Source organism: Diadema antillarum, unplaced genomic scaffold (assembly GCF_040938485.1).
Source record: "Diadema antillarum isolate AM-2024a unplaced genomic scaffold, OU_Dant_1.0 scf00000141, whole genome shotgun sequence".
Lineage (NCBI taxonomy): Eukaryota > Metazoa > Echinodermata > Echinoidea > Diadematoida > Diadematidae > Diadema > Diadema antillarum.
The window spans coordinates 4,213,379-4,225,766 of NW_027271030.1; the positions used below are offsets into that span (position 1 = coordinate 4,213,379).

At 39.6% G+C, this 12,388-nt stretch overlaps 1 protein-coding gene across 1 annotated transcript; it reads right to left on the reverse strand.

Annotated features, from left to right (window-relative positions):
• Window positions 1–689: 689 nt before the first annotated feature.
• Window positions 690–9,947, reverse strand: LOC139721302 (FAST kinase domain-containing protein 1, mitochondrial-like). The gene is made up of 6 exons (XM_071632623.1): window positions 7,295–9,947; window positions 6,767–6,874; window positions 4,637–4,750; window positions 3,623–3,779; window positions 2,229–2,343; window positions 690–896 (listed from the first exon to the last, which is right to left on the reverse strand). The coding sequence occupies exons 1-6, from the start codon at window positions 9,687–9,689 to the stop codon at window positions 690–692; spliced, it is 3,096 nt and encodes a 1,031-aa protein (XP_071488724.1). The 5' UTR covers window positions 9,690–9,947.
• Window positions 9,948–12,388: the final 2,441 nt, after the last annotated feature.

Consider the following 12,388-nt stretch of genomic DNA (forward strand, 5'->3'; position numbering starts at 1 on the left):
ATGTACTAGGTGTATATGTAGTCTCTGATCGCAATATACACAATCATGAGGAAGTCACCCCTGCATAATACAAAGAATCAGCTGCAGTCTATTCCAGTCATTAACAGTGATGACACTCCACCAGCCCAGAAAGGTCTGTCTTAAGTAATCCTCTCCTCACAGAATATATCTATCTCTTATTGTCCTCTTCTCTTTCTGAAATGCTTTATTTCATTTCCCATTAGAGTACATCAATCATGACTATAGGATCTAAGATTCAACAATGCTCTTAAATCCCTGGGACAGGTCATTTCCCCGAATGATGACTTCACAGCTTTGGATGCCTTAGCAACGATGTTGGAAATGGCGGTGCTGACGTTGATGGTGACAACGGTGATGGTGACGATGCTGCTGCTGATGGCAACGTCGAAGACGATGATGATGACATTGATGATGGTGATGATGGTGATAATGGTGAGGATGGTGATGATGATGACGATGACCTCGATGATGATAGTGATGATAACAATGATGGTGGTAACGGTGATGATGACGATGATGGGGATGATGGTGATGAAGGTGATGAAAGTGATGATGATGATGATGATGAAGATGATGATAATGATGATGATAATGATGACATCGATGATGATAGTGATGATGGTGATAACAACAATGGTGGTGAGAATGATGATGCTGATGATGATTGTCTACTTGTCATCTTCCATTTCTCCCCAATCCTCAAGCATCCTGTCGACCATGTCCTCATTTCTCCTTGGCTTCCTTCTTGCTGCCTTGGCATCCTCCTCCGTCTCAGCCACAAGGAGGGGCAGGTTGCCCCCCACCAGGTCCGAGAGGTACAGTCGTTTCGCCTGGAAGGTCGACAGGAGGTCGCGACTCCAATCCGTGTAGGGAATCTGTGGTGATTGAATGATGGTGGCATGAAAATATCAACTGAACGAGTGAAATCATCCTGAAAAATACAAAATTATAATCTCTCATTCCTTCTGTGTGCATACTGGTATACAGTCAAACAGCTCTTGACTTCTTGATACAGTGCTTCAGAACAGCACATTTTATATACTAGGAATATTAGATATTTTTGTTAGAGAACAAGGAAAAGTAGAAATTACGCGGTGCGTAATATATGTCCCCGCCGGAAGTAGCATTTTGTAGCAAAATGTACAACATAGGTCAAAAATCAAGGTCAAAGGTCAAAATTCTGTGTAGAAGTTTGAAGCCCTCACCTAGTGCCATCACATAAAGCAAACGGTATCAAAATCAGGTTAGAAATGGCGAAGGAGTAGCATTTTGTAGCCAATGTACAATATAGGTCAAAAATCAAGGTCAAAGGTCAAAGAAGTCAAAGGTCAAAATTCTGTGTAGAAGTATTTGTTTTATAAGAAAATTTAAAACAAGAATATCACACAGGTACGACTGAAGATTGTCCACCCATGTATGCATGCGTGTATTTGTGTTCACATGTAAACACTCACGGAAAAAAGTATGGGCATGTCCTTGCCAAGCTTTTTGATCAGCAGTCAACAATACCTTCAAATCTGTCCTAGACGTAAAGTTAGAAAGCCCACTCAGGTGGAGCAATGTGCGTATTTTAAAGTGTAACAGGAAGACCATGGTGACACAATAGGGATTAAGGGGATTAGGTAATCTGTATTTATTGACAATTAGATCCTAGATGTCTGCGCCAATCGGTAAAAAAGCACTCCAGTGGGTGGCCAACTGGCAAAAAGAGCACTTTAAAGATTAATTCAGTGACCATTACCAAACATTCCTACTTTTGTAAGTTTTGGAAAAAATCTCCAAAGTCTATGTAAACTTAGTGTCTCATTTCATCTTGTTCTGTAACTTTAGAAAAACTGCACAGATAAATTAAAAAGACTGTTATGCCTACATATACCCTCCTATTCAGAATTAGCACAAAACAATTGCCTATGTTGCCCCTCCCCCACATTCTGGTAGATTTTTGTGTGATTGGTACATTGTGTCATATGTCTAAAACTGGACACTGTGTAAGACTGTCCCTTGGTGGTACTTTCATATTTATGTTTTTCTGCCATATTAATTTTGGTCCTTTACAATTAGTTCATATAAATACAGGAACATCAAAACCTAAATCATTATTGCAACAATGCACTTAGTGGGAATGACTTCAACAGACTTTTGAGAATTTTCACTCCCTGCATATGCACACAAACAAGGGAGAAGCCCTGTCTTGTGCACACACTCACCGTGGTGTACTCGTAGCCCAGCATCTCTAGATGCCGCCGTTTCATTTCTACCCAGCTGCTGACACGGGTGATATTGGAACACAAGTCAGTTGGACGGATGATATCTATGGCAACTCTTTGGGAGTTAGGGCAATTAGAAAAAAACAAAAACATAAAATGTACATACATCATAATTGTTACAACTTAGCTTGTGAATAAGATACTTGAATTGTAAAGAATACTAAAAAAAGTGTATAGTCTAAAATACAAATGAAAGCTGAAGAACTCTTAGCAACAACAATAAATAACGGACATCTTGATGGCTAACAAACAAATAAATTGCCTAAACGAGTCACTCACTGTCTTATTAAGAAACAGACCTCAATGAAAGTACCATTTTGTAGTGTTTAATGTACATCCATTTCCCTGTTATATCTTGTGAATAAATCAGACATGATTATGCCCTTTCAACCCTGCGCAAAAGATTTCTACAAATTTCGGTATCAACCTGAAGTCGGCTGACCACAGAGGATCACATGTTTACATGTATGACTGAGTCCCTTCCTTTCAGCGCACCCTGCTCTGGGTGGATTTAAAGCAGAAAAACTCTTAGATACTGTTAACCCCCTGCCCCTAAAAAACAATAACAAACAAACAAACAAACAAACAAACAAACAAACAAACAAACAAACAAACAAACAAACAAACAAACAAACAAACAAACAAGCAAGCAAACAACAACAACAACAAAACAGTGCCTTGTGATAAAAATAATTTCAGCTCTGACAAGCAAATTGCTTCATCATATCCCAAATAAGAATGTGATAATTTTTGATGAATATTATATTTCCTTGGTGCCAACCACTGCATATGACAAAACATACAAGTTGTACCAATGCACATTCAGAAGAAAAAAAAAAATTGAAGCTAAAAATCACACTTCATTAAAAATGGGAAAATTGTACATTCTATTTTATGATATTAAGCAGCTGAATTCTATTCACAAGCCCCCAAAATGTATCTAACTTCAAAAAGGCTCTCATTTTTGATGACATAAAAACATGCTAAATATTGTAAAAACATAATAAATATTTGGGTTCTCTGCTATCTGGATAATAACTATCATTACTATTAGTGCACCCCTGTCATAATAAACACGGTTATTACAAAATTTAGGATACGAATGAAGTAAAATTCAAGGCCCAAAACTATCATCTAGATATCTTTATACACTTTATTTGTTTGGATATAACAAAATTTCTATACCGTATATTGAAAGAAAATTGCCGGTCCTGAGGACTTCATCATAACGGAGTCTTCTGTATTCATATATTGCCAGGTAAGACCTGGACTTGTATTATCCCAATGGCTTGGCAATATTTTTATCCCAACACACCAAGTATAATTGCATCTACCTATGAACACCCGGCAGACTGCTTGTGTCTGGTGTGACCGTCTCTGAAGAGTGCTGGCTAGCTCCGACCTCATCCTGCCTTGATACTCGACTACCGAGTGAGCTGTGGTTTATGTACTCTACAGGGTTGCCGCTGCTGTCCAGGAGGCATTCAAAATCTGCCATCGGGTTTCAATAGAAGAAGACCAACATAGCTTATTACTACGAGTCTACTGATAGTGTTGCGGGCAAACTTGAAAAGTTGATACAAACATAATACCGTAAAAGCTGTTATTATTGCATACAGATATTTTTGCGAATGAGGAGGTTACAGACATTTTCATGAGATGCTGTTTTTCACGATCTGACACTGATGCTAGCATTCACTCCACCACTTTACTGTACAATGCAATATTTTTGCGTGTTCTTGATTTTGCGGCTCAACAGTAATTCCAAAAATTATGAAAACTAAACCCTCGTGAAAATAACATAGCTTTTACGGTTGTAACAGATTCTCACATGAACAAATCATGTCATTACTTTAGGAGATATGACAGAAACAGTTTTGATGGCAATTGCAAAAACCTGTTCTGAAAGCAAAAATGCAAAATCAAATAGATTTCTGTAATGAATGTGAATGTCCTGTGATGACGATGGAATGACTTACATTTGATTGTATTTTGAATTTTGCTTCAGCTATTAATGGATTTACAAATATATATACATGTATATAAAAAGATGCATTGTCATCTACAATAATTAATCCTCGAATAAAAAGCTACCAGTGATCCACTCTTTCATTCATTCATTCATTTTTTCATTTTTGATAGAAACAAAAAATATAACTAAAAAAACAACAACATGTGCATATGCTTGCAAAACTGTGTTATAAATTTGCTACAGATTGTTTATTAATATAGAATTGAAACGCACATTGCTTTGTTTGTTTTTGTGTTGTTCAGATGTACTCTATTGCATCACAGATTTTTATGGTGGAAATCTGACATTGATTGTAGCTTGAATGGTCAGTACTCACCAATAGTGTATGCATAGGGGGTAACAGCGTTCTTACGCAGGTAAGATGGTCCCCCAAGGATGTCCACGAGAACGGACTCTACATCAAGCTTCAGGTAGTGCAGCGGGGATCTCCCTGGCAAAGGATCATAATGACAGCTATTAATAACAATGACAGTTACCATGGGTATTGCAGATTGTAAATTGTTAGTACTGTCCATCCGACATCAGCCCTCACAGTGTATCTGTGCATGCATGCAACTTTGGTGAAATATGTCGTGAAAACATGGGGCTGAAATATTGTTGAGGTAAGTTGTGGGAAGGTGAGTTGAAATAATGTTTGTAACTAGTGAACTACACTTTTGTGATGGCAAAGGTTAATTGTTTATGTTGCTGCAGAAGACAGAAACAAGTAAAATATTGAAAATGCACTCAAACAGAAAGCATTTAAATTCTAACCTTTGGTAACTATGAGAATAAATGCATTATTAGTATGAACAAGTGCAAAAAATATGAACAACAATGGCAGTCATGGAAAGACAGTAACAGTTCAATTAATAACAATGAATGAAAGTATAGGTATAATGAAAGACACATATATGCATCACAAGTGAAAATCTCATGACAGATGCCCATAAGGACGACACACAGAATCGAGATGAAGAATTACAATCTACGGTAAGACTGAATGCAAAAGTTCATATGCTTAACTGTTACTTGAAACAAATGTTTGTGAAGTAAAGAGATGCCGAATTTGGATCTCTCATTGATGACACCTCAAATGAAGACTATGGCTCAGCACTACATCAGGTTTTGGAATCAAGCCACATTTCCTCGCTTTCTAAGCTCATCTCTTCATTCAAGTGTTTGACCTCATTCAGAGGTCTGTACAATTCCTTTGATGACCAGTGTTTACTGCCCAAAATAAACTCCATTACTGACTACAAATTTACTTCCAGTCATCAAAACCTAATCTAAAAGATATCATATTCAGCAAAATGGTTAAGTTTGGATGCCTGATTTGTAAAACAGAATTTTGAGGTAAAGCAAACACCACACATACCATGCAAGAGATGTTATAAACTTTAGGACTGGAGCACATGACAAAATTTTCTTATTTCACAGCTAAATCACCCGGCTGGCAGTTATGTCAGCATTAATTTCGCAACTTTTTTTTTTAAAGCAATGTGGTGACAGATCACATCATCAGAATACCTCTTATGTTGACCTCAAAGTTTGGGCATGGAAGAAGAATGACTAATGGAAAGTTGTTTTTGTGAGCACAGTTAGTACAACAAAACCTTGAGAGCAAAATGCAACATATTATTCCTACCAGTCCCAGTCAAAAATTCATATTTGAATTTCAAAATCAAAATTATCTTTTCATTATATAAAGTGACATTTTCTATAGAGAGTAAACAAAGTGGCATGAGTGTTCGCAAAAACCTAAGGATTATTAGTTATGCATAATACAAACACAATGCAAGAACACAAGAACAAGAAAAATGGCACCAATTTGAGAGAGAGATGCAAATGAATGTTGCAAAACTTGTGGCAAGGCACAGTACCTTTGGTGGAGAGTTGCTTTTGTGCTTTTTTTTTAAAAGAAAGAATAGAGAAGAGATGAATAAAAAATCATGATGCACACAACACACTGCTATGGTCACAGAAAGCTGAATGAAATTCATACACCATCATAACACATAAACATGAAATGGAAGGTATGCATGCAGACGCTGTCAAATGTGTAAAGATCCTAATGTCATTGACAATTTACATATCTTTCAAACTCCAAACCCAACTGGGCTAGATACCTAATATTGGGAGGGGGGGGGGGGGGGGGGGGGGTGTGGTGGGGAAGACACAGGGGAGATAGTAACATTGTTCAAACTGTCTACCAAACAGACAAAAATGACCATGACAGGTTTAACAATAAAAAGCTATAATAACTCTTGGCAAGATGTGTAACTCTCCCCACACCATTATCAATGTTTGTTTGCCATGTGAATACATTCTGATCAACGACCCCAAAGGTTGCACATCATACCTCCATCTCATCCACAGAGCATTTACTATCAATGGTAGAGTGAGTCCAAACAACCAGGCTCACACAGCAGTCAGGCTAGAGCACTGCCTATTATATAAAACTCACCTGCTTTGTGTGCAACCTGCTGACTGAACCAAGGCACTCGTAGCTCAGGGAAGTCCAGGCACACAATGCGATTCAGATCTTGCAGCTGGCTAGATAAGTTTCTTGACACTAGCAGAGTGAAAAAAGAAAAAAGAAAAAAAGAAGTCAACAACAACAACAACAACAACAAATAGAATGAGATAACAAAGCTCATCTACATAGTCATATAAGATGTTGCAGTACCGGTACCATAATTACCAAAGGCAATTTCAAACATGACTTTCTTTCACCCTGCATGCAGAGAAATTGCAAAACCTTCAAATGCATCATTCTTCCTTATGGACAGAAGAGTCTACTCTTTCACATCTTCAAATATCACCATTATCAGAAGTCTTTGCTGAGATGTCACGCATGTATAAGAGTAAAAAAGTTAGATAAAGATTCCAATTTCTGTCTCTTTGAAGGTACCTATATGGAAAGTGCTGAAAATGAGACAGATGATAGAGCATATTTTGTGATGAAGCATTACTTCTTGGTGTTTTTACATACCGTATGTTTTCTCCATTGTCCGCAAGAAGTCTATGCTGAAAATAGTGCTGAGGAGCTGCGTGGGGAAGTACTGGAGGACAGCAAAGCGTAGGGCAATGCCAATCAGTCTCGAGGGCCCCAAGTCTGCCATGTAGGGCATCACTCTGGAGTCACACAATTCCTCCAGGAACTCCTCCTCACCAGATGGCTGGAAATTCCCGATGATGAAGACCTCCAGGATGTCACCGACATGGAAAGGCGACAAGTCGGCCATGGCTGACCAGACGGTTGACTCGATTGCTGTGAGGAAGGGTTTGTTGTAGATGCGGTGCTGGATGAGGAGTTTGGCAAAGGCTACTGCCGTGGGTGCATCTCGTATCCTGGAGGGATCGAGTTCTGGAACAGAGTGAGGCATTTCTTCATCATTCCTTGCGCATGAAGCGTCGGCGCTGAGTGATAAGTATGCAGATTCAGTCGCAAAGACTGATCTCCTCACATAGTTCAGTAGCACCTGCAGACCAACAGGATCGTCGGGAGACTTTGGGGACAAGTTGTTTGAGAAACCAGTCAGCACGAAGAAGACCCTCCGCAAATCATTGCCAGTCAATTTTGGCATCATCACCAACACCTGTTCCCAGACCCTTGGATCAATGTCTTTGGCACTGACGCCCATGTTGCTCAAGGCATCCAGGGCAAAGACAAGAACATTTGGTGTGATGGCATCCCTGAGTTTTCTGTGCAGTTTCTCAATGAAGATATTCTTGAGCTCAACATTGGTTGTTTTAGACGACATCAAGAAATGAGAAACATTCTTCATGGCGACAAGATCTGTAATGCTGTCTATATTCTTGAGAACATGAGCTTCAATAACTGTAGGCAAGTGTCCAGACCTGATCTTCATGCGGCCGACTGCATTGCAGAGTCGTCCGAGCCTCTCATTGGATAAATATGGCACTATTTGGATGGCTTTCTTGATGATCTGCGGCTTCAGGTCAGGCGGGGGATCGTGGCTGAGGACTTCGATGAGAGCGAGCAGCTGATGTGGTGCTTCAGCAACTTGGAAATGTTTTTCCACTTGCTCCTCAAGGAGACCCCTCAAGTGATAATCCTGGAGGTACACCCTGCGCAGGCTGCCGTAGATGATGGCAAGTTCAATTGGGGAAATGGCTGGGATCTGTGGAAGAAGTAACTGACCACTCTTTTGCAAGATTCTTTCCTTACACACTCTATCTCTCAGAAGCAGAGAACCTTGAATGATGCGTCGAAGATCATTAAACCCAAAGGATGCCCCTTCAACAAAGAGCTTGTGAAACGTCTCTGTGAGTCTCCTTTCCATGTCCTTGGAAGACAAACTGGCCAGTGTATAGAACATATGAGAAAAATCACTTGGACTTGCAAAGTCGTCGAGAAGTTCCGCAAATCGGTGCATCATCCGTCCAGCAAAGGGACTCTGATGTTTGCCCAAGAGGAAGACGGCCTTTGAGAGTGGGGCGAGTTTGCTGGTGTTCAAGTCTGGAATGGCATGGTACAACTTCTGGGTGATGGTAGCAACAAGTGGCTCTGTGGCGTCCACACTGCAGTGCAAGAGCCCCAGCAACAATCTGCACATAGCTCCGGAATCGGGCTCTTCGTCTGCACGGCCAAGGAGATCCTTGGAGTGGGCGATCACATTTCTTATTATGGCACTACCTTCCTGACAGTCTATGCTGTAAACACCAAGTATGTCCTTGACTGATTGGGCACAGCGTATGAACATTGCAGCATCGTTCAAGTCAAACGTCGGAACTCGGCTTGCACAGGACACATAGAGAGCCGCGATGGCTTCAGAAGTCACATCAGGTGCTCCAAATTTGAGAATTAGGTAAAGAGTGTTGAGTGCCTCTGCATTTGTCATCGAATGCGCATGTAGGCAGATTTTCTCACAAAGCTGTGGCAGCAATTCGTGGTGCTGAAGGGTCTCCAGGTACTTCAGCCACAAATTAACATCTGATCTAAAATGCCAAATGCACTCCCAGAGTCGGTTTATGGAAGTGGCAACATCTTGTGGTGTGAACACCTCCAGATGTATGCCTATCAAAGAGAGTATGTGCTCAATTTCCAAACTGTCGCCAAATTCGACGCAGCTCGGTGACGATTCAAAATCACTGTTGAGGAATATGTTTGAAGTATGGGCTGCACTCTGACACTGGTCCCGTGTGTTTGTCTTCCGGGCCATCTTATCCACTTTAGAGACAAGCAATGTCGATGACAGCACCTGCACCCCAGCAATTTTGGGCAAGTTTGTGCGCGAGCTTGCTGTGAAGAAGAGTGCTTGCTGTATCTGATCATGCAGCATGATGTTTGGTCTCAAAGTCATTGCAGAAACAAACCTCTGCAATTTCTTAGAGCATCTGGCACAGATGTGCAGAAGAGACATTGTACTTTTTCACTGTCCTTGACCGGTCAAATGGACAGAGCAGTGACACAATTTTCCCAAGCGGAGATATGCCATAATTGTGAAGATCTTGCCCATTCCATCAGGAGCATTCTCAAGGATCCACAAGGCACTGAATGAAAGAACAGGAAAGGTAGCCTACTTCATTACAATGCATTAATTATTTCCCACCATTGTTTTTGAAATTATATCAATAGCATAGATCTTGGCAAAGCTTTCATCTAAAATTTGTTCTGACATGTAAAGGGCAAACTGTTCTAGATATGAAAAGGTGGATGTAATTTCAAATTATGGAATTTAGCAAGTCTTCAATAAGACTGCAATACACACTCTCTGGACACAATGTACACAGCAAAGGGTTAGTAAAAGTGTTAGTAACCACTGCCGAACTAACACAGAATACTGTAAAAGTGGATATTTTCGCGCGACTAATTTTTCGCGCTCGGCCGGATAAGAAGAGTTTCGCGTGTTTTTAATTCCGCGGTATCAAGACATCAACTACAGGAACATATGGCAAGCAGAAATATTCGCGTGCTTTTATTTTCGCGCTAGTTTCTGTTTGCATGAAATGCGCGAAAATTTCAACACCGCGAAAATTTCCACTTTTACAGTATTCCAAGGAGCTGCTCTATCCATTTTCAGAACAATGCAGCCTCCTGCTGGATCTGCCATCATGTAGGAGGATCCACGCCACACAGTTTTTACTTGCACTTGAGCACTAATACTCACAAAGTCACATTTTATTGTACGATGCATGCGACTGTTATGTTGTACACATACATGAATAGCGCCCCCTCATGACACACAGCCCGAGTTCATCTCAGTATGACAGCAAGCTTTGTACGATTATAAGAGCTGCAACAAGGGATTACTGCATCAAGGTATCAAGAAATGAAAGTAGGCCAAGTAATGAGCCTTGAATTATGCCACATGTGATTCTTTTCCGGTCAAATAATGAGCAATTTGAATCTAGTTTGTACATGAGTGTAGTAGTGCATGTTTATTTATGCTGGGCAGGATTTGTTGAATATTTTTTTCATAACCATTTAGAATGTTTTCATGAAAACCACAATCTTTAGGGGAAGTTTATGAAGCAAAATTGCACAATTATGATAGACGTCTATGTTCAAATGCTTTAGAGTTTGACAAGTCAATATGGTCTAGGCCTAGACTCTATATGGTAGATATCTACACACAGAATTCAGATACACTTATGCAATGAAAAGTCAACAAAAAAAATCAATGTTCTTCTTAGCTTTGTCAAGTCTTAGTTTTACTGTAGATATCAAATAGGGCTTAAACAAGTTACGTTATCAACACACGTTTTACACACGAAGACTTATCGAATGTTCCAGTTCTGGATACCAGAATTCATAATGTACAATTAGATACAGTCATTTTTACAGAACAAGTTGTGAAAGATGTTATATTGAAACTGGATCAAACAAAATCCCCCGGTCCAGATAATGTGCAGAATCGTATTTTGAAAGAAATTGTAGATTGCATTTCGAAACCACTTGCAGACTTATTTACTAGATGTCAATGTCAAAAGGTGAACTTCCAAAGGCATGGAAGAATGCTAATGTTTCTCCAATTTACAAGCAAGGAGATAAGAAGAAACCAAATAATTATCGGCCGGTGAGTTTGACTAGTAATATTTGCAAGTTAATGGAAACCATTTTCAGAGATAAGATTGTACAACACATGGACTCAAATCTGTTATTTACAGAGGAGCAATATGGTTTTAGGAAAGGAAGAAGCTGTGGTGCACAGTTATTATCTGTATCAGAAACATGGACAACAGTATTAGACAATGGTGGAAACGTCGATTGCATATATTTAGATTATAGTAAGGCATTTGACAGTGTACCTCACGAACGACTGATTAGGAAAGTAGAAACGTATGGGATCACTGGGAATCTTTTGAAGTGGATTAAGTCTTTTTTAAGTGAAAGATCACAACGAGTGGTGGTCAATGGTGTTTTATCTTCACAAACTGCAGTATCTAGTGGAGTCCCACAAGGTAGTGTTTTGGGGCCAATTTTGTTTCTGTTGTATGTAAACGACCTTCCTGATGTGTTGTTAAGTGGCAGATGTGAAGTTAAGCTCTTTGCTGATGACACCAAGTTGTATTCACAGATATATGATAATGATGATGTACTGAATCTGCAAACTGAACTAATTAGAGTGATGGAATGGTCAAAAAAGTGGCAGCTTCCTTTTAACCAGGAAAAGTGCAAAGTTATACATTATGGAAGGAATAACCTATGTGTCAATTATACAATGGATGAAACAAACCCGCCCATTCCAGTAGCTACATATGTAAAAGATCTTGGAGTAAATTATGACAAGAAGTTAGATTTTACTCATCATGTGGACACAATTTGTACTGCAGCGAATCATAGGATTGGAATTATCAATCGTACATTTTCTACTTTCAATGAGAAAGGATTTATTCAACTGTACAAGTCTATTGTTAGACCGACATTAGAATATTGTTCATCAGTGTGGCATCCTCATTGGAAGAAGAATGTTGTAAAAGAAGAGAATGTACAGCGTCGAGCTACCAGAATGATACGTCCACTCAGACCTTTGAGTTATGAAGCAAGACTTAAACATTTGAGATTGCCTTCATTGGCATATAGACGGCATACCGATATGATGCAGATCTTCCATAAGAT